At 36.4% G+C, this 21,951-nt stretch overlaps 4 protein-coding genes across 5 annotated transcripts; 2 read left to right on the top strand and 2 right to left on the bottom strand.

Moving 5' to 3' along the window:
- Positions 1-42: 42 nt before the first annotated feature.
- On the bottom strand, positions 43-871 carry LOC6648615 (heterochromatin protein 1). 2 transcript variants are annotated; one of them, XM_002071790.3, is made up of 3 exons: positions 716-871; positions 468-605; positions 43-361 (listed from the first exon to the last, which is right to left on the bottom strand). In XM_002071790.3, the coding sequence occupies exons 1-3, from the start codon at positions 716-718 to the stop codon at positions 68-70; spliced, it is 435 nt and encodes a 144-aa protein (XP_002071826.3). In that variant the 5' UTR covers positions 719-871; the 3' UTR covers positions 43-67. The 2 variants fall into 2 exon arrangements, with proteins under 2 accessions (XP_002071826.3, XP_023035273.2); XM_023179505.2 differs by having other exon boundaries at positions 429-605; positions 716-868.
- A 2,627-nt stretch (positions 872-3,498) lies between these two features.
- On the bottom strand, positions 3,499-4,520 carry LOC6648614 (the record flags this gene model as incomplete). Its single annotated transcript, XM_023179104.1, has 1 exon — positions 3,499-4,520. A coding segment is annotated over one exon (954 nt), but the record flags the coding sequence as incomplete, so codon positions are not given.
- A 1,183-nt stretch (positions 4,521-5,703) lies between these two features.
- LOC6648613 (cofilin/actin-depolymerizing factor homolog) lies at positions 5,704-6,388 on the top strand. The gene is made up of 2 exons (XM_002071788.4): positions 5,704-5,777; positions 5,851-6,388. The coding sequence occupies exons 1-2, from the start codon at positions 5,772-5,774 to the stop codon at positions 6,295-6,297; spliced, it is 453 nt and encodes a 150-aa protein (XP_002071824.1). The 5' UTR covers positions 5,704-5,771; the 3' UTR covers positions 6,298-6,388.
- Positions 6,389-19,344: 12,956 nt separating this feature from the next.
- LOC6648612 lies at positions 19,345-20,583 on the top strand (the record flags this gene model as incomplete). The annotated part of the gene is made up of 3 exons (XM_002071787.4): positions 19,345-19,657; positions 19,758-19,946; positions 20,006-20,583. Coding segments are annotated over exons 1-3 (1,074 nt in total), but the record flags the coding sequence as incomplete, so codon positions are not given.
- Positions 20,584-21,951: the final 1,368 nt, after the last annotated feature.

The raw sequence follows: 21,951 nt of genomic DNA, 5'->3' as shown, positions 1-21,951 counted from the left end.
TTCGAATTGCCTGGGGGCGAATAAATGAACTGCGTTTGAAAATTTAGTTTCGTAATATGTGAACAGTTTATTCATCATCGTCTTCCAACATTTGGATGCGCTCAAGATAAAAATTAATCACAATTTGTGGCATTTTGGCACTGGCCACCGCTGAGGGAATGTGTTGGAGCTCCTCCGCGCCTCTGAATTTTGTGACGTAAATTCTTTTCCCATCGATTCCATCATGCACGCTCATTATCTTCTCCACCTCAAGGCCACGATCGAAGCCATTGCCTGCAGAGGATTGGTCGTTGGCCTCGACCTCAAAATCTCCCCCAACAGCCCCTTCTTCCATACTAGAAGAATCGCTATCATCGGATGCCTAGAAAATTTAAAGAAATTATTAAACTAGTAGTTTGTTTTGTTAGATCTCTTATATGTATATGTACCTTCCTCTTTTTTTTATTCAATTCTTGGCAAGTCCTTACCAACTCATCGAAGATCGGTACTTCAGCTCCGGCTCCATCTTCATCAGAAGTGTCATCAGTATTTTTCCACATTTGGCTCATTCCGAAAAAGTTGGTACTCTTCACTTTATTTTCAACACGTGTTTCTGCTTCGAAATTCTTTGAATGAATAAGGAAATGAAAATCATGAATGAATGAAGAAATAAAAAGCATGTGCTTTTCCAATGTTGACAATTTCGTTTGACCAACACTGGACAGAGTCTTATTACCATAGAGATGGACAACACCCTTAAAGAAATTATTCATTATGTATTCCCATTCAGATTTTGGAGGACTCGTAAATTCCCTGAAATTATCTGTAATTTTTTTGGTTCACACACGTTGTGAGTAATATTCATAAATGAAAATGAAATATGACAAAGCCTCCTAAACAACATAAATTTTGAAAAAAATGGGCCCCCTAATATTAATATGCATTTAATATATTAATATAAAATAACTTTCAGTGACTTTAATATCACTGATGTGCAACAAGTATTCATCACAATAAATATTCAAGTAGTGTTGTACAACAATGCGGAATGTGACCAAAGATACGATAGTTACGCCGCCATTGGACTTTTGTCGCTGTTTAACATTGTTGTTCGCATTTCCGAGCACGTGTTTTGTAAGCGGAAAAGCATGTGCTTTGTATGTATGTATCTATCGATGTATACAAATACATATGTATGTACATATGTATGTCGAATGTTTTTCTGTATCAATAAAGTTAACTTTTTTTCAAGAAACGAGTTAAGTTACAGATTAACCTAGTAAAGAATTTAGAGGAATTCAGAATTTTCTATTAAACCTTCTTAGAAATAAATAAATGAATAAATCATCCATTGAGTGATCAAACATCTTTGCCGGAGTTGTGAAGTCGCAAGGCCCGTAGCAGTCGCTAATCGGGTACTTCCAAAAGGTACGTACTTACATACATACATACATACATATGTACATATGTTTGTATGTATGTATGTACATAGAATTGTAAGTAAAGTTTGTCTTAACAAAAATTATATTTGTAGTTCCATCTATGTAGGTACCCTTAACTGAGTGGCCCACTTGCCACCGTCACTAAACTAATTCATGGAATGGATGTGGGTGGCTTGGCTTGGGCTATGCAGCCTTTTGGTAAATGAGATTACTTTGAAAATTATGTTCGAGTAATTTGGGGATTTGATGGTCTCTCATAAACTGATGGATGCTGGCAAAAGTAAATGATGAAAACAATGGAAGCTACACAAAATGGAATGGGTATGTAGGAGGGTGTTTCAGTATATGGATTACCTATTTACTTATGTGTGTATGTATGATGTATGTACATACATATGTATGTACATATGTATGTAAAGGGTTGATTAATATTCCCCTTAACTAAATAGATACGCCTACTCAAATGCAATCCAATTTCATGTTTGTTTATTCTGTGCATAATTAAATTGGCTTCAGCTTACCAGTTAATTATAATTCATGTTTAATACATCTTTTGTGTATGCTTTTTTGTGGTTCTATTGGTTAGAGCGGCTTAAAAAGGATTCGTCCTCGGAACCAAACACATATTATTGGATATCACATGAAATGCGATTACTCAAATCGACAAAGAATCACACAAAAAAGAGAATAATATTTAGTTGTTGCATTTTGTTAATTAATTAGACAACAGATTTATTGAAGCATTAAATTTGCACAAAGTGAATAAAGACTAATTGATTGAACAATTTCATAAAAAATATTCAAGTGCCTGATGCAGAAAACCCTAAGCCATACCCATGACAGAAACAACAACAAATTTCATACCATAATAGTTTCAGTTGAACAAATCTAGACTAGAACAGAGGCATCATCATCACTCTGGTCTGAAAACTTGCAGTTCCAGTAGAAAAGTTGTGCAACATCAAATTAACTGAGGAAAACTGAATACAGGAGTTCCTTGCCGCCCTCAGGAGTGTAAATAGAGGCAATGTGCCGTCTATGGACTTTTATTGCAGGAAAAGCTTTTGCAATCAAAAATTTAGTGCATACAAATCGAGGAGAAGAAAAATAAAACAATAAACAAGAAATCGGAGAAAACATTTAAAGTCGAAACGGAAAAGGAGAGAAAAGAAAATGAAGATTGAAATCAGATGGCATTGGCGATGGTCAAAGTATTTTTTCGCGTTTTACCATCATGCCTGTGGCTTCTCCATTTTCTCTCTGTCTTCATTATATGTAGGTATAAATATCTTCCCTCTCTCTCTTTTCCGTATCTGCTGTTATGTTGCACTTGGCTTTCATATTTCCACGTCCTTAGGCACAAGTAACTCTGTCGGTGTCCGTGTCCCTGCCTCTGTCTCTCTCTCTCTCTGTGTGTGTGTGTGTGTGTGTTAGCCACTGCTTTGTCATTGTCTGGGTGGGGAATTGCTGCAAGGATGGACAGGTCTTGGACAACAAAGACAAACAGCTGAATGAGCAGCAGGATGTCCTGTCCTACGTCTATGCAAATGACACTGGTGACAACTCATGGAAAGCCTTTAAACGAAATTTGTAAACAGAATATATGTGAAATTAAATTGTATCGATTATTAAAATTAAATTGACCCCCAACCGACGACACTATTGAACGACCCGACACTTTATATTGAATAGTCGCGATAATAAATTAAATATTAACGACACTCAACTTGGTCACTTTGGTTTCCTCTCTGTATATAACTTTTTGTTTTTTTAATTTTCAGTTAATTTGTCCATAAATTTCGTTGCTCTGCGGAAGAGTGTTTAACTAATTGAATTGTTTGATAATGAACGAAAACAGCATGGAAATTTTTACTCCATACATATGTACGTAGCAGGAGAGCTGATGAGGCAGAAGGATGAACTCAATGCCTTGGAACGTCAACTGCAGCATTTGGCACTCCAGATGCATTTCAACTGCCACCACGATTTGGCCTTTGTGTTTTCCTGTCACTCAAGCCAACATTTGTACGAGATGTTGTCTACTACTCTACAACTCATGAGGTTAGTTCTCACTAAATTTGCAGGAACCGGAAAACATTTTATTCATTAATTTCTTAAACAGAATTTCTACTAGTTAAACATAATCTAGATGATATCATCGAGATCTTCAGTTGAGACTTTGGAGCGAAGGGTCAGCGGCATCTCTGGTGTCTTTGAATTACGCAGCTCCTGGTTATTGCGAAGCGTCGAAGTGCGTCGGCGTTGCAAACTCATATTTTTGCGTATATTCCAGTGCAGATGGTATAGTTCCTCATCCTCGGATTCGATTTCGCCATCCTGTGGCAGAGCTACGGCTTTTGAAGGGTTCATCAATTTGGTCTGTGATATCGATTCGCCAGGACGTGCCTTCAGTATGGATCTTGGCATACGACCAGGTAGTCCGGTTACATGGCTACTGCTCGTTGAACTATTATCGACATCCGCATCGGATGAGGAGCTAATCGACACTTTTAGACGCCGCCTTACAGCATGCATTGGCAACTTTGCATGCTCGGCCAAACGTTGTTTTACCATGTCGGCAATGCTTCCAGTATTCGTCTGGATGTTTTGTGTTTCCAGGCGACTAAATCGCTTTTTAATATCCTCCTTCAGATTCGACAGCGGGTCTATCTCTTTGGCATCTTTGGCCTCTTTGGCCTCTGGGGATATGATCTGAGGCTGCTCTAGCTTCTCTAAGAAGGCAAATTGATCGCTATAGTAAGGCTTCTCGGGCAGCTTATCATTATTTGGACACATTTTATATTCGATTTCATGAAGCTTGTAAACATTCAAACCATGTCTCAAGTTTCGTATGCGACTCCTTAAAAAAACCGTTGTCAAATGTGACCCCAACTGCTTGACGATGTTCTGCCAGGCCAAGTCCTTCAGCTCCTTGTTCTCAAAGTCCGGCAGCGAGGTATTCCACAGACATTCTTGCTTACCATACAGTTCGATCAAACGCAAATTGAATGCTTCATCCTGAGTTGATGGCAACACGGTTGCGGCACTCGACTTGGCCGATTCCCGACGACGACGAGCCTCCATTGGTTTGACCGCTTTCAATTAACAAATAAGTAGAATATATATAGCAAATATTCTGTTGATAATTTTTCAGAACTACTGTGTGCACGAATGAAAATTAGAAATTGATGTGTCTAAAATGTAATCATTCCCAGAGTCTACTAAGCAGATCAAACTTACACTTGGTTATGAATCAAAATATTGACATACTAGATTTCAACTTTTTAAATTTTACCCCAAGATTGCATGTCTACGGCTCCTTGTCCTTTTATTTACATCATCTTTGCCTTCGACTTTGTCGGGGCAATAAACAAATAGAAATAGTTTTAATATTGTGGCGCCAAATTTCCAATTTAAAGTCTTGCATACATAAGCAGCTTACAAATCACATGTAAATAGATGTTTTGCAAAAAGGAAAATGAAAACAATTTTATTATGAAATTTATATGCAAAAGCACTAAAGTACTTTAAATATTAAAATCTGGTTTTTCCTTAGATTATAATCGTCTATGTATTCAATTTGCATGCTAAACAAGCTAAAATCGATTTTAAAGCTGAAATCATAATGAAATATTAGCATTTAAGTAAAAGAAAATAATATTGAAATGCATTCGGTATGAGCAAATTTACTTGAAACTTTAATTGAATCGTTTATCACATGTAAAAAAGGTTTATGCCTATATTTTCAGTTTCTAAGAAATTTATCTGAATTGAAATTGTTATCCACTTTAACTTTGTTACCAAATTGTTTTGTCCTTTGCCTTAAAGTCGTTAGTTTTTTGTTCATAAAATACTCGAAAACACAGTCGTTTCAGTTTAGAAAATTCGAGAACAAAGAGAATGCAGGGCATAATTTTTGTAAAATGGGTATTTTAAAAGTTAAAGAATTCATACGAAATTCAACAATATATATTTTCCAACACTAAAAGTTCTCTAATTATTTTGTTTATATTAATGTTACCTTTTTTGCAAGTTATTTGATTATATTAACTACTGAAGTTTTGGCCAATTTGCTCATTTCTGGAAAAAATGAACACGTAAAAATTCGACATTAATTTTAAAACTCAGTGTGCCAGATTTAAAACATCTTTTGTTGAATTTTCAAGATATACAAAAGATGCTTCAGTTTCCATTTCATTAACATTACACAAGTTCACGGCAAAACAATTGTTAAATTTGAGCCAACAAATAAACAAAAAAAAAAAAAATAAAACATAAAGAAACCAAAAAAAAAAGGAAAAAAATAAAAAATAAAAAAAAAGAATTGTTAACTCAAGCAGGTAACAGCAAATGAAGGTACATATCTCCTCCGTCCTCCCCGCATCCCTGATTGCATCCATAAACTGATAATACGTTCTGATTTTTGCAGATGGCATCGGGCATCGAGCTAACACGTGAGTGCAAGCATGTCTTTGAACAGATACGGAAGATGAAGCAACATCGCTATGTCATTTTCATCATTAAGGACGAGCGTGAGATTCGTGTCGATATTTTGGGGATTCGCGATGCTAACTATGATGACTTTTTGCGCGATTTGCGCAGGGGCGGGCCAAAGGAATGCCGCTATGCGGTCTATGATTATGCATATCATCATCAATGCCAAGGCGCCTCGTCCACTTGCCTAAAGGAGAAGCTCTTTCTGATGCTCTGGTGCCCGGTGCAGGCTCGCGTTAAGGACAAAATGCTATATTCCAGTTCGTTTGCTGCCCTAAAACGTGATTTCATCGGTGTACAGAAATGTATTCAGGCCACTGAAATGGATGAGGCATGTCGCGAAGCTGTCGAGGAGCAATTGCGTTCTCTGGATCGTGATTAGCCAACGATAACAACAACATCCAAATGATTATTAGTAATTTGAAATCGATCCACCTGCTGTTTGCCTTATGTTTATAAACTTTTAGTCGGAACTAAATGTGTTTTCATTTGCCTGAATTGCATGCTCCAAGTGCTTTATACCTTACACAGTTAAACAGTCTACAAGTTCCAAGTGAAACGGCTGTAAGCCGATTTAATTTGATTTTTGGCAGCATCTAATGAGCCCATTTAACATATAGCATGACTTTAGCCTCAAGATGTAACTGTAATTTGTTTGCCGCAAAATCTCTCAGCCCCAAAATAAGCCCACCCCACCCCATGGCACCCAAGCTTCCACCCTTCCCGCCTTGGATTCTGTGGGCCAAAAATACTTTCGCAAAAGTTTTGGTATTTTATTTTATCTCATTCATAAATCATGGATCTCATCATTCCTTTGCTTGCCAGTTTGCTCTGGCTTTCCATTTCATTTGGCCCGAGACTCGACAAAAATAAATCAAATCGTCGAGATGAGCACGTGCAACATTTCTGTTTGAATTGAAAATAACAAATAATAAGAGTCCTCAAGTCCATAAATCCTGGCTACAATAGAACATGCAACACACTTTATTTAACGTTTAATTTTATGTTAAAAGAAGTCGTTAATTATACATATGTACGTTTCTTTCAACCGTCATTTAAACGACGCATAGAATCGACATGGAAATCAATAGTCTCACTGAGATCTCTTGAGTTGTATCCACACGCAATATATCCTCCGCCTCGAGGCCACACTTGACCTCATCATCTGCAAATTGGTTAATAATGATGAGTGGGGCACAAAAAGTATGTATGAAGATCTTTTTTTGGGCATAAAATTATGATGTCTACATTATTAAAGTGATGCACAAAAAATTTAGTTCGAGATGTTAAAGTTTTGCAAAATTCCAAGAACGGGCTAAATCGGAGCTTTACGAAATTTGAAGTTTTGAAAATTTGTTCATTTAATGCTTTTAAATTGAAATGTTAGTCACGTTCATTATTAAGTTATCCTTTTAAACCAAACATTCCAATGAACAGAAAAGAATTTCGATTAACTTTATTTTGATGAGGCTCTGACTTTTGGTACAAATTAATCGGTTTAACATTCAGGATCATTTCTACTAAGGCTCTGATAAATTTAGTCATTGACTAGCCTCATGAAATGTTGGCAATGTTTTCATATACAAATATGTAGTTGAAAAATTGTTAAACACTTTTTGGCACAAATAATAAATTAAAGTTTGGTGTGGATATTTTGGTTTTCTATGCCGAAAAGATTAAGCAAATCGTCGTTGGTATAAAAAATATCACAGAAGTTAACTTCGTCTGTTTACATACCATTGCAGTCCTTGACAATAATATTTTTACATGTTCGAGACCTTCATCAATTTGTCCCTATTTATTTCGCGATTTCTTGTCCTTTTTCGAGCAGAGACGATTGATATTGACTGTACCTTGTCTTCCATATATTCGATCTTGTTAAATCTTAGGTATATGATGTTGTTCATTAAATATCAAATAATCTTTAGCTATGTCGAAGTTCACATACCCTTGCAGTCCATGGCAATAATGTTGTTAAATGTTCAACTCCTATTCTGTAAATCAATTTATCAATGCACAGACAAAACATGTTGTCCTCTCTCTGCTGCTCTGCTGATTCGAGCCATGATGTACAAGTAGGCTGCTTGCATCGCTGTCGGCAGCTTTTAAGCAGAGCCTTTATCTATTTGTCGTATATCACTACATGATATAGTGGTTCGATTCGAATGGTTTTCATACTTTATCTTGCGCGGGTCATAAATGCCATGTTTCATTCCAATAGCCTCTGATTTTTTTGCTGATCAAGAATATATGTGTATACAAACATCTGGCTAAGTTTATAATACCATCTGCAAGGGTGTAAAAATATATATATATTTATAAGATTTATTGTTTTAAAACGGAGAAATTGCTCTTAAAAGTTATTTAAAATTATGAATTATAAATGTAGGTACATATTTAAAATGTACACTTTTAGGTGAGGACTCGTTTTTGACCCAACAATCTTCATAAGGATGTTTGAATACATTTCAATGAACAAACTACATTTAATTACATAAAACTCTCTCTCTTTTGAAAACACATGTTGAATAAACTTTGATTGCTTTGTGTGAAATTGCATAGCATATATTTAAAACAATTAGAAAACTTTTTAGAAATCTGAGCGGATCAAAAATTCAGTATTCCAGCCACCCACACCCACACCCACACACACACACACACACACTCAATACACATCCAGTTGCCACTCTACTCCACTCCCACACACTTGGTCTGTTGCTTTGAAACAATTGTTGAGAAGAATATGAAGCAAAAACCGACATGGAGATACCCTAGATTATTTACGCAGTTTTCTGTATCCTGAGGCGAAGAATCCAAGGAGAGATTTGGAATTTTCAATATTGTTTTTTCACTACATGCCTCCCCCCTGGATCCGCCATTGACTGTGTGTATCTAATCTTTTATTGTTATTTTGATGTCTGTTTCAAATTATCCAAGAACTAACACAGGAGTCAATTGAGGGTATTGGATAAGGCAATAATTATTCCATATAAAGGATTGCTTTAAGTACTGTCTAGATTACAGATGAATTAACACTAACAATAAGCTAGATACTTCTTTTGATTATAACGTGTTCGTGCTCCTTGAACTTCCTTTACTACAGGGTATTACGAAAAGCAAAGCAAAAACACAAAAGAATCAACTGTGAAATAAGAAATTATTTATTTTTTTGCTTTGTTTTGTAAATCAATTAAATTGGAGTGAACTTTCGAGTGGGGACTGTTGAATCTTGGGCATAATTAATTGTTGGCCAGCTCATCATACGCCTCGTGCTCTAATACATAAGTACATATGTATGTACAGAAAATTGTGGGTGGTATGGACATTACCTGCCGCTTGGTGGATGGATGGATGGGTGGGTGGGTGGTTGTGTGGGTTGGCTATAGAGTTGCTTGTTAATTATTGAAAGGCGATTCTCATACACTTGTTCTGGGGGGATGAGGCACTCGTCCATTTTGCCAACAACAAATGTCTTTCATTTACGAGTAATAAAATGAGAAATCTTTCAAACAGCTCGCGGTATGGTATGGATGGGTGTGATAATGGGGGTCCTTAATGCCCCATAACTTGTTGTTCTTTCGCCTCGAGTGTATTTCACTTTATTTTTGTATTTAATTTACAGTCTCTCTCTTTCTTGCCCTCTTTCGCTTCGGCATCATTATGCGCTGTCCGTCTCACACTCCGGAGAAAAGATACACAAACACTCTGGCTGAGATTCGCACCATGGCAAATTGGTGGGTTGCTTAATGGCATAAAATATGAGCCCAACATGCATGTTGATTACATAAAGAAACACGCTTAAATATGCATGAGCTAAAAGCCTATTGAATTTAAACCGCGCCCAGAAGGAAGCCCAAATGGAGTTCCTCTTGAAATTTGTTGCGTGTTCTTGCTCAAGCTGTCTACATTTCGTTTGTTTGGCTCTGTATTTGAGTGTGTCTTGCCTCTGTTGGTGTCACCTCTTAATTGTGGTTAGACAAAGGGCAACATAAGGTGTTACAGTGTTTCGAAACGATTCGAAAAGTAATTACACTTCCATTTTGTAGTCATTCGTTCACAATTTGTATGCTCGAATAGTTTAGAAAGCTTTTTCAGTATAAAATTTGATTTCTCAATGTCTTAATTGGTTAATATACATATTTCTCTATGAAATTGATTAGACCTAGCTTGGGTGACATTTAATTAAGTGAACTAAATTTGTGTCCACCAATGTTGATTTAAACACATTCTTGCGACAATTCTCTTCTGCACTCTGATTAATTTCTGAATAATTGTGGTGTTTGGAATTGATTGATAGTTTTCAGAAGTGAGAAAATTTTCCAGACAATAATTTCCACTGTGCTTCAATGTAAATGGAGTATAGGCAAGCTATTGAAATTGTTTCAATTGTAACTTAACTAAAAGCTTATACTGAAAACTGTTTAAGCAACCAGAGCTACACTCACACCCGCACCGAGACCATCTCATAGAGGTAAGTTACAAACGTTCATACATATATATTGTAAATATACATATGTGAATTAATTTTGCCCTTGTTCTAGTTCCAGCGAATTGGAAATGTTAGAGGCTCACTTGAACATTTTCAAGACGTAACGTAAAGTTTAATTAGAGAAATTGAGTGTCAAATACATATTGCAAATAACCAAACGAACGACTATGGAAAGACTTAAGACCTAAATGGTGAACAAATGTAGACAAAGACTGCAATTGAGTTGGCCAAGGCCTTGGAATATGAAATTGTCCATCCATTGAGATCTCTTTGATTACATACTCGGCCAGAATATGCAACCAATTAGGCATGATCAATGAGTTCCGGTTTCATAAATTGCTCTTACATTACATTACACTAAATTTTCCATATTGTCTGGGTAGGGGGAGGGCCACTCAAAGTCATTGTGGGTAGATTTTTTTGCTCCCTTTTTCGTTTTTTCTTTCTCCATGATGCATGCACATTGAATGTATTCCAACCATTGCCAGTTTTTCTCATTTCCCTTTTGGGAAAAGGGTTACTAATAACTTTTCTCGGGTTAAAGTTAAACTAATTTCCGCTCTGAAGCAATATTAAGAGGTTTACCTTAAAGTCGTGACAGAGAATGACGCCCAAGAAACTAAAGACAAGGTCCTTCTGTGCCCTTCGCTCTGCTATTGCTATCTCTATCTCTGATTCTCTTGCTTGGCCTTAAAGCTGATGTGCCTCTCACTCGCACTCTATATATCCTTCTCGTTTTAGAACGCATAAATTGGCAAAATTTTAATTTTCCACTAGATTTGCGTGGGATTTTTGTTCTCTTTTTGCTTATTTGCTGTTTGTACTTTTCCCTTTCGTTTTTTTACTTTGAATCTTCAGCCTCCGTAAGTATGTATGTGTGTGTGTGCGTAGGAGGATGGCAAATTTATGGCGCACATTCTCTTTGAGGATTCTTTTATCTTTTTGTACTCGCTTCATTTGGGAAACTTTCATTCTTTTTCTCCTTTCGTCTTGTCATGTTGTGTTTTTTTCCCAAGTGATATTAGAGAACTGGGTTTTCTCTCTCTCTCTCTATCTCTGTGTCTCTGTCTCTTGCGCCTTGCTTCGTTTTCATCTTTGTTCCGTTTTCAAGCATGATGGGATATCTATGTATATACATATATACTTTTTGTTTGTCCCGTCACCGCATCATCATGGCGATAAGAGTAACGAGTACGGAAGAAGAATCATCGAACGGGAAACGTTTATGTTTAAGTTTGAAAAGTGAATTTCATATTTGCATTATGCAAACCAAATGCACTTCATTTCCTACCTTGAAAAAAAGTGTGTTGAGGGAGTGAGTCCCGAAACCAGGTAAACCAAATAAACGAATGTGATTGAGAATTTAAATAAATACAAAAGAAGGCGAAAAATGCGGCCCTCTTTTTGTTTGCTTAATCAAGAGTTTTTACACTCATCCGATTATGGAATTTAATTTGCATAAACTACGGTGAGTTGGCTACATTCAGTTGATAGAAGTGATTGCCTTTTGGGAGTCGTTAGGTATTTACAGGGCATTAAGGAGTCGTGACATTTTGATTTTTCCACTTTTTTTTGTTTGTTTTCAAGCTGTTTGCTTTGCAGTTCATCAATTTGATTAATTCAATTTCTACTTGCGGCCATGATTTATGGAGTGAGAAGTAAAAAAAAAGTTTGTTCCAAACCGCTAAAAGAAAATTACTTTCCCTGTTTTATTTTTTTTTTCTTTTTGCGAATTACACAAATTGCATGCATGGGGGGTCTGTGAAACTTGAAAAGTGTTTAGCAACCACAGAGACGTTTCATACCCTTCCACAAAACCATCGGCCTAATGCCCCGTCAACCTCAACCCCCCACTCCTTATCTGGATCCAAGGAAGGAAAAGAGGCAATCCATCGGCTCTTTTTCCGCTTGGCAAGATATTCTCTCATTAGCGGGTCAAAAATTAAATTTAACTTCCTCGCACCAAACATTTTGATTAATTGATTGATTAATTGACACAAGAGATGGCCTCAGATATACACAAAAAAAAAAGAATACAAGAAGAAAAACAATTAAAAAAGGGATTTTTTAGAGTTAAATGGTTGTTAAGTTTTAATTTCTGATTTTCATTCGGTTTTTCATTGCCAGTTTCATCAGATTCAGTTTGCCTGTGCGCATTTCGCCCAACAATTTAAAAATACATTATATGATCTGTGAAATTATGCAAACTGCGTACGAATTGTGGCAAAATTTCATGCACGTTTCACCTTCAAAAATTTCCCATACAAAAAAAGGACATTTTCCCTTCCACCCGAAGCACTCGTTCCGATTAGCATTCCTTAGCATCTAACTGGCATTTCGTTCTCCTCCCCCCCCTATCCCTTTGTCTCTTTGATGACTTGGAATGACTGAATGCTCCTTGCTTGGGCCAAAAGTCATGCCTGTTGGCACTATGACTTAATTAAAAAATAATATTTTTGCATTAGATTATTATTTTATTCCTTGTTTTTTATATTTTTGGGGTCCTGCTTGTTCTTTTTTTTTCTCGTTTGCTTTATTTGTCATAACATAAAATTAGTCATGATTCATGTACCCTGGAATCAGGAAGCAACAAAAGAAGAGAGTTTTCAGGTTCTACAGAAAGTAATGTTTTCAAAATATTATTCACACACACAGAGAGTATTAATTGTTCGATCTTTGTTTACATAGATTTCGGGTATGACTTTTTGGTTATGTCAATGGCCGCAAATGTGAGTAACTGTCTCAGTTGTCAGATGTGGGCCACATGACAGTCATGACATTGATGATGGGTGCCCTGGCTGTGTATGGCTGGAGAGGATTTCAAGGTGCTTGGTTTCTGCGGGTAACCGAACTAAACTTTCTGTGTCATCGTCATGTCATTCATTTGCATGCGAGAAAACTTTGCTTACTTTCTCCTTTCTTTTTTCTTTTTTTTTTGGCAAGACAACGCTTTTTTTTTTGCCGCAGAGGCAAACACACACACATGCACACACATTTGATTAGGTGTTGCCATATGGATGTATGTGTGTGTGTGTGTGTGTGTGAATGTTTGTTGTGTATATGTGTGCGTTTGTCATGAATACAAATTGAAATGCGGCAACAGCTGACACAACTGCTGTGTTTGAGTGCTTTGCCACAGACTTTAATTGCAGGAAAAGCCTTTTCTTTATTTTATTTTGTTTTTTTTTTTTTTTTTTTTTTTTTGATTAGCCCAAGGGATAGAACAACGAGTCCTACGGGTCACAGATGGATGGCAACTCAACACGTAATTAAACAAAGAATTGCATATAAATAATGGATATAAATTGTATGTACATTTTTTATTGCTTGTTTTATGCAAACATCTGCATTTGGCCAAGTGAAATTTAATGGATTTAAGCTCATAAATAATTAAATACCGATATTTGTATACACTCACCCCATGCACAATCAAACAAATGGTTTTTAGCATATTAAGTTGCCTTTTTCAACATAAAGTTATCAAATTTTATTTTAATTTCGTCAAACAAGACTGTCAGTCCGAGCAGTAAGCACATTAAAGAAATTGTCTTTAAAATCCAATCTTTTCCGAAATACTTATAGTTGGCCATAAGCTTAACTGAAATATTAAAATGCTCAACACACAAAAAGGAAAAGAATGGACACTAAGAACGTCTCAATCTCAAATTGCAAATTTAGGAATAAAGTGTCCACTTTTTACCCCACAGAAAGCAAAAAAATCGAATTGAATCGCGTAAATTTTGTGTTTGTCATGGTTAAAGAGTTTTTCTAACGTAATAAATTTAATATCTGCAAGGGCGATGCTAAAGTTAGTTTCTTTGTTGGCTTGTTTTTGCTTTTTTCTTTGCATTCTGCGAATCAAATAAATATTTATATAGTGAAAAATGCAATATTCCTGCAGTAATAATCCTTAAGACATGCGGAACAATATGTTTTAACTTGCTTGAAGGGTTTAAATTTTAAATTACATTTCCCCCATGGGGTTCGCTATGAAAATAAGTAAAACTAATTAGTTCTGGATTAAGATCTTAATTAAAGATCTGGGTTTTATCAGCTTAGTTGAAAAGAAAAGAGAAAACTAACATTTTGTAATGATTAAATTATGTTTTATCATTATTGACCATTTTAAAGGGTATTAATAAATTGTTGTTTAATATTTAATTTCAATCAAAAACGATTTATATTTTTAATTCCTTTTGACTGCATTACTAAAAGTATGTTAACATACTCTGCCATTACAGCATCATTTACTATAGTGACTGTTTAGATCTAAAACTATTCTTTTAGATGACCAAACATTTATTTCTGATTTTTAATTGCTTACATTTAAATTCAATTTAGTTCACTTACTTTTTAATTGCGGTCAAGTAAAATCTAGAGAACTTTCTCTTTTCATGTGCACAAGTGTCCGTTCTTAAACAAATCGACTTTTATTTAATGCTATTTAATTGTGGTTATAAGAGTAAATCGTTTGCCGAATCGGTTTATTTGTCTGCATTGGTATTGCATATTATGCACTTGCACGAACAGATATTGGCAATTATTTACGAATTCATTTTGGTTTACTGCAGTTTTTCACCTTTTTTTTCCTCTCGTTTTCACTTTTTATCTTTATTGAATATTTGCACACAAAAAACGAGAAGCAAAACAACAGGAAACATATAAGAGAGAGAGAGAGAGAGAGAGGGAGGAGACCGAAAGAGTGAAAAGTTGGCAGTGGCCTCTACTGGCCATCGGGAATGGTAAGGATTGGTTGTTGTAATTAATTTCTTGACCAACATGTCCTGTTAATTCTCTTAAAAGGAATCATAATACATACACTCTGAAAATGTCACAGAGCAATCTGATGTGGAAAGGGCAAATAGTTGTATTAGATGACGATAGGCAAAGGAGATAATAATTTACTGACCATTGAACTGAAATGCAATTAGAAAATTAATTCGTTTCCATGAAATCACTGAGAAAAACAGATGTAGACAAATTGCATTCAAATTCAAACTGAGGTGAATTGACAACACAACAAAGTGTACTTTCTCTCAGCGTAGCTTCATAATTTCTGTGGAGCTGTGGCACATCCTTACGATTCAAGGTTCGATTGCAGTCGATGCGGGTGTGATGGAGCTGAAATTCAAGCGCATACCAGGATGCAATCGACGTGCATGGCATGGTAAATGGAATGACAATTATGCTTCTTGCTTGGCTATTAATTCACATTGGCTGTCAAAGTATTTGCAGACACTCCAACTGCGTTGAAAGGCTTTAAGCAGTTTCAAAAAACAAAACCAAGAATTAAATACAAGTTCAACTTGTGGCAAAGTTTTGGCCAAAAAAAAGTCACAAAGAAACGCCTCCAAGGGCAGTGCAAGATGGAGAGGTCAAATGGCAAACTTGTAGCAAATATTTGCAAACTCTGGCATTACTGCTGTAAGTTTTTACTGAGCTGAAAATGAGTTGAAGTTTGCTTTTCCTCATTTTTCGTTGCTGTTGTTTGTGCCTTTTTGACTGCCCTTTCAATAGAATTAACCGCACGTACTTTCAACTATTTGAGAAAATTGCTCATACGCACTGTTGCGCCTTTGACATTTATGTGCTGCCGGCTGCTTCTCATTTTGATTCTGTCTCTATCCTACCTTAACTTTTACTTAACTTCTTGGTTCTGTCGGTCTGTCCCTCAGACAGTTAAATGGCTATACTGGAATGCGGAGCCATTGGCTCATTGGTTGATACAGACGCAAAGACATTTTCGGGGAGTCTGCTGCTGAGCCACAAAAGCCCGATAGTGGGAGGCATTTCCCATTTGCCCTGTGATTTCCCTCACTCATCTCATTTATATCGAACATACGTACATACATATATGACAATTTGTAATATATTTTGCTTTTTTTGCTTTGCTTTGCTTTGTCAAATGAAAAATTCTCGTGATTTTTGGCATCACATTTTGAAAAGCGGAAACCGGAAGCCCTCAAAAAGCAGCCCCACGTGTAATGATGACAATACCAGAAGTAGGACAATCAACGAAACAATACAACAACAGAAAAAGGCAATCAAAATTGCGTGTGAGACTGTGTTGAGATCTGTTCGAACAAGAAACAACATAAAAAGCACGTCGTCACGCATTAGAATTGCTGGCGCTTAAAAATGTTTCCGCCACTTGAAGAACATAACCAGAAGAACCGATTCGAAATGATGCCAAATTGGACGACATTTGTATACTCTATTGAATCCATAATCGGTAGCTTTGACATACTTTTCCTTCAAGTTCTTTTAGTGAATTAAAAAAAAGGCAAATTCAAATCGACTCAGCAGAAAATAAATCAAGTTAAAGTTAAGTTAAGTTATCCAGCTTTATGCCGACACCGTTTTCAGTTTAAGTTCTTAGACATAATTCGTTTCTATCTTCATTTCATGACCAGTTTTAATACCAGGACTTTGAATATAGGCAGCGCATTATATTCTTCCAGAGCATACAAATTGAATTCCCCAAGTTCGTTGTTTGATGTGTTGCTGCCCCCATCATGCAAACACTTTGTCCAGGACCGAAAGTTGAGCTTTGCCTGTCTAGCTGACATTTAATTTGCCTGCCAACAGAAATGGAGAAAAGAAAGAGAGAGAGAGAGAGAGAGAAAAAAAAAAGTGGAAAATATTGCTGCAGGGGCACCATCAATGCAACTTGGTCATAATGAACATTTGAAAAGAAGGAGGGCGGGCGTGGTGGAGAACGATGGGAAAACTGTGAAAGAGTAGCAAAGAGTGAAAGGAGCACATGGAGGCATCAGGTCAAAGACAGAAGCAAAGTGGCGACAGGTAAGTAATGATACTTTTCACACTTTGGCACACCCTATCCCTGTCTCTCTCTCTCTCTCCCCCTCTCTCTGTCATTCTAGTTTACTTTCTCTCTCTTTCTCTTTTTAGTCCCCGCAGGTTAAGTGCAATTCATTGGGTACACACTTATATAGGTACGAATAAGTTTTGCCTCCATCAATTTCTGGCATATATACGGAACGGTTAACACTCGAACTCAAAAACCACGGCCTTCACGGGAAGCCAGAAGTGTGAAACCGGCTGGTGGTCCAGGTGGTGCGTTTCACCTTTGTCGTTGTTGGCTGTACGCATTTTACCTCAACTCTATAACTTTTTCTCGTAAACTTTGCTCTTTTCTCATGCAGCAGACAGAAGAGAAGAGAAGCAAAAAGTTGTATTCGCCTAGGCATAAGCGAGAACTTGGCAAGAAGCATTCAAAACTTTTCACTTCTTTTCTTCGTTTTTTATTCATTCTTAGTTTTGTGTCGTTTGTGTTTGTTTTTTTTTTTTTTATATATTGCGCATAAAAGTATGCAACGATGCATAGATGGGTGCCGGCAGCATGTTGCGGCATTAAATGTTGCTAAGTCAAATGCAAACAAATCAATAACGAAAAACTTTCCAAAATCTTTCGCTGAACAAATTTAGTAGATTCTGTCAATGCCAAATTACTGCCAAAAGTATGTAGATATTTCAATTTTTTCACATTTGCGTTATAGATAGATAAATATTTAAAAACTACGCAGCACTTTTTCTCTCGTTGCTTAATTTTTACCTTTTACATTTCCTGAACTGTGAAATGGAGGCCATTTGCTTTTTAAAGTATGCAATAGGCTCGAAAAGTATTAATTATTTGCAACAAATTTATAACTTTTTCTGCAACTTAAAATTTGTGTACAAGAATTAAGAATCAAGAATGCTTTAAGAATTTCAAAATGTCATTAATAAACAAAAAAAAAAAAAAACAATTCTTGGATTTTTGGGAGCAAACTACCCACATTTCCTCCAGCTAGATCTGCCTATGATATTTACAATATTAATAAGTTCTAATTTGTTTAACTTAAGATAAAATGTGTATGGAATTGCTATACCAAATGCATATATGCATTTTAATCAAAATGACACAAGTAATGGCAAATTTGAAATGAGAATTAAACATACAAGTTCTGGCGACTAACAAGACCAATCTGTATAAGATATTATACCAATTGTAGGGCCTTATATATATATATAGGTATATGTTTATACATATATAGGATATACTTAGGGTATATCTTGCCTATCAAATATCTCAAATGAATGGGCTCTACGGGAGATGCTAGATGTGATTAATTTTGGTATTTCTTTTCATCAAGTAAATCAATTACTTTTCCCGCAAACTTTGAATGTAATTAGCACATTTAAATAATAGTTCTGTAAGCTCCATAACAAAAACCTCTATATTTTTAAATATAATTAAGTTTACCAGTTTTAAGAGACCATTCATTGTAGCTTTTTGATGTTCTTTGCATTGTTAGTAGAATCTCAGCACGTGTTTACAAGGTCGAGAAAAGATCAATCTTTGTGGCAATAATATCGTACAACTTGATTTTATTTTGAGTTGTTAAACGTTTCATTATAAGATTTCATTGACCCATTTTAGTATAAGCTATTTATCAGTATCATTTAATATAAACCGTGCCAATAAATTGTACAGCTCTCTACATATCTGATACCATATGCTGGTGGTCAGTGAATTGCGATAACTGCAATATCAGACGATTTATTTAAATAAAGCTTCTTCAATTCATTCATCTTTTGTTGTTCTTACTTTTTGGATATAAAATTTAGTACTCATCCAATCAATGAACTAATGACAAGAGATATAAAATTAAAGATATGATAATTAAAGATATGCATATCACTTGTTCTAGTAAAGAGAACTCAGGTGTTTTTTTTGCTTTAACCATTCTGATTTCTTTATCGCTGGCCAACGTTCATTCACCGTGCAATTGCATTTTTATGATTCGATACGCAAAAGACAAACTATGCTAAGCACGTGGCTGATAAAAAAAAAGAAAATGCGAAAGAATTGCAGAAAAGAAATGAGTATAAATACCATGGTTCTGTCTCAGAGAAAGTACACTCTTTAATTGAATGCAAAAGATGCAACCTCAAGTGGAATTCAAACTTATTGCCTTGCTTTTGCTATTGCTCCAGGCAACATGGTGCGTGTCTTCGATGATGAGGACGGGCAAAGACTGGAACTATTTTAATGTGCAGCACTATGATCACTCCCACTTAATGGACATCCCAAATGGAATGAATAATTTCGAATATGTTGACTATCAGGCTAGATGTGAACAGGGTGGCGAGCCAGTTTGCGCTACGAATGGTAGACAAGAATTCTATTTTGAAAACGAATGCAAATTGGAATCGCATAACATGAAGTCACTATTTCAACATGGTACAGGTTAGTGTGTGCGTGTGTGTGTGTGTGTGTGTTCTTGACAACAAAATTGAGATTGCAAATTTTTGGCATTAAAATTGTTTTTTAATTGGGTTTTATGTAGTTTTGGAGCGCACCGATTTGGAAAGATGCTCACCAAATTGTGAGACTATCAAATGTCCAACAGTTTATCAGCCAGTTTGTGCGGCTCCCTCTGAGGCTGCTGCCGATGCTGTTCATGCAACAACAACAAATGGTGTGACCTTTGGCAATTTATGCGAAGTGCGCAAACACGAGTGTGTTAGTCAGAGAGGTATGTTAATTGTGTCCTGGTTATTGCTTCATAATCCATCTAACCCATCTACATTCCAGCCATGCGTATTGTGAATCAGGGTGTCTGTCGTGAGTTGAAACTGAAGCGTCGTAATCGCAAAAATCGAAATAAAAATAGAAAAGCCAACCGAGTGCAACCGCACATTGTATCGGAGCAAAATAGCTCATCTAATGTACATTTTCTGATAACAACCAGAGCGGACAGAATGAAAGCTGCAATCAATTCAAGCACCACTAGTGCTAACACCACCAGTGCCAGCACCACGGTTGCTAGCACCACCAGGACTAGTCCTACCATGACGACTAGTACCAGTTTTACTCAATATACAACCAAATCTCCCATGCGTTTTAGGGAATTTCAATATTCGGCAGCGCCTCACGTTTCTGTTTCGCAGGCGGAAAATCCTTACAATATTTACAATATTCCCGATGTGGGTAAGGATTATGAGAATATAATGGATAATGAGTTATCGGTCTATGTGCCAGAGGTTGGTTATGTTACGGATTCACCACCGAGTACTACGACTTTAGCAACAACAACAACTACGGCGACAATAACAACAACACCAAAGCCAACCACAACCACAACAATGACTGCAGCAACAACAACAACAACAACCACAACCACAACACCAAAGCCAAAGCCAAAGATGAAAACCACCACACCAAAGCCCCTAATTACAACCTACATCATGACCATAAGTCCAAGCACAAAAAGGCTCACATCTAGCACCACATCGAAAACCCGCAGCACCACTAAAGCTCCATCATGGTCGAGCACAAGCACAAGAAGTGCAAAAACTACATCGCAGCCATTGCAACTGACTACCTCGACAACTGCTACGAGTTCGAGTGTTACGACCACCACTGAACCACTTAAAACCACCGAATCAACTACCAGCACGAAGAATTTAAGTGTGACAATCGCTCGAGTTGAGATAACAACAACGAAACCAACGAAGCCAAGAACCACAATCTCATCTACAACCATAGCCATGACCACGCCCCCAACTACCACCAGCATTAGCACAAGCAGCACCACCCCCAAAACCACCCCCAACACCACCCCCAACACCACCCCCAACACCACCCCCAACACCACCGCCAACACCACCCCCAGCACCACCACGATAGTAACAACAGCTAAAATGGCATAAATTTTGAAACGATTTTGAATAAAAAATAATTACGACTTCAATTGAAATGAGGCAACTGTACTTTTTATACGCGCTGCATTCATCGTCAAATCGATAAATGGCAACGGCCAAAATAGTTTTCCAATCTCCAAATACACACACACACACACACGCAAACAAATTGAATATCAACAGTCAGCCAATAAACTGCAAAGAGCAAACAACATTTAAAATCAAACAGAATCAAATGGACTACCAGTTAAATTTGCTGCATGAACAACTAAGTATCTGTCTACAGTGGACACTCACACTAAAAGAAATTCAAATTCATTATACAAGTATACAAAAATTACGATTTGTACTTTCTTTATCCTAGCAAAGGTTTATTATTTATTCGATACGTTTTTATTTATTAACAAAAGTAAAGTCCATTCATTTTGTCAATGTCCCCTCTCAAAAAACTGACTTGCAAGGAGTGGACGAAAGTACATTGACCTAAATTCCAAAACTTTAGTACTAGATTTCCTCCGCTCTCCTATCCTTAGACATCAATTTGAAACTCTTGATAATGCCTGACAAAGATTCATGACAACTACTATAATGGCACATAAAATAAATTTCTATACATAAAATTTATTATCCAACTATAATACCGAAAGTCAAAAATGCATTTCAAATCAAATCCTTCATTTGCCTTAATAAACCAGGAAAATTTCGTGTCTAGTTGGGACTCCAGAAGAATGCTTTTAAGATCGGAACGTATCCTGCCATTCCGGTACTGATGTTCTCCCTACTGAATCTATAAAGTTAATGTGAAATTTTGGAAATTTCCCTAGGTAAATACAAAAT

Source organism: Drosophila willistoni (genome assembly GCF_018902025.1).
Source record: "Drosophila willistoni isolate 14030-0811.24 chromosome XL unlocalized genomic scaffold, UCI_dwil_1.1 Seg141, whole genome shotgun sequence".
Classification (NCBI taxonomy): domain Eukaryota; kingdom Metazoa; phylum Arthropoda; class Insecta; order Diptera; family Drosophilidae; genus Drosophila; species Drosophila willistoni.
The sequence above is the reverse complement of the archived record's forward strand: the minus strand, read 5'-3'. Positions and strand labels throughout refer to the sequence as shown.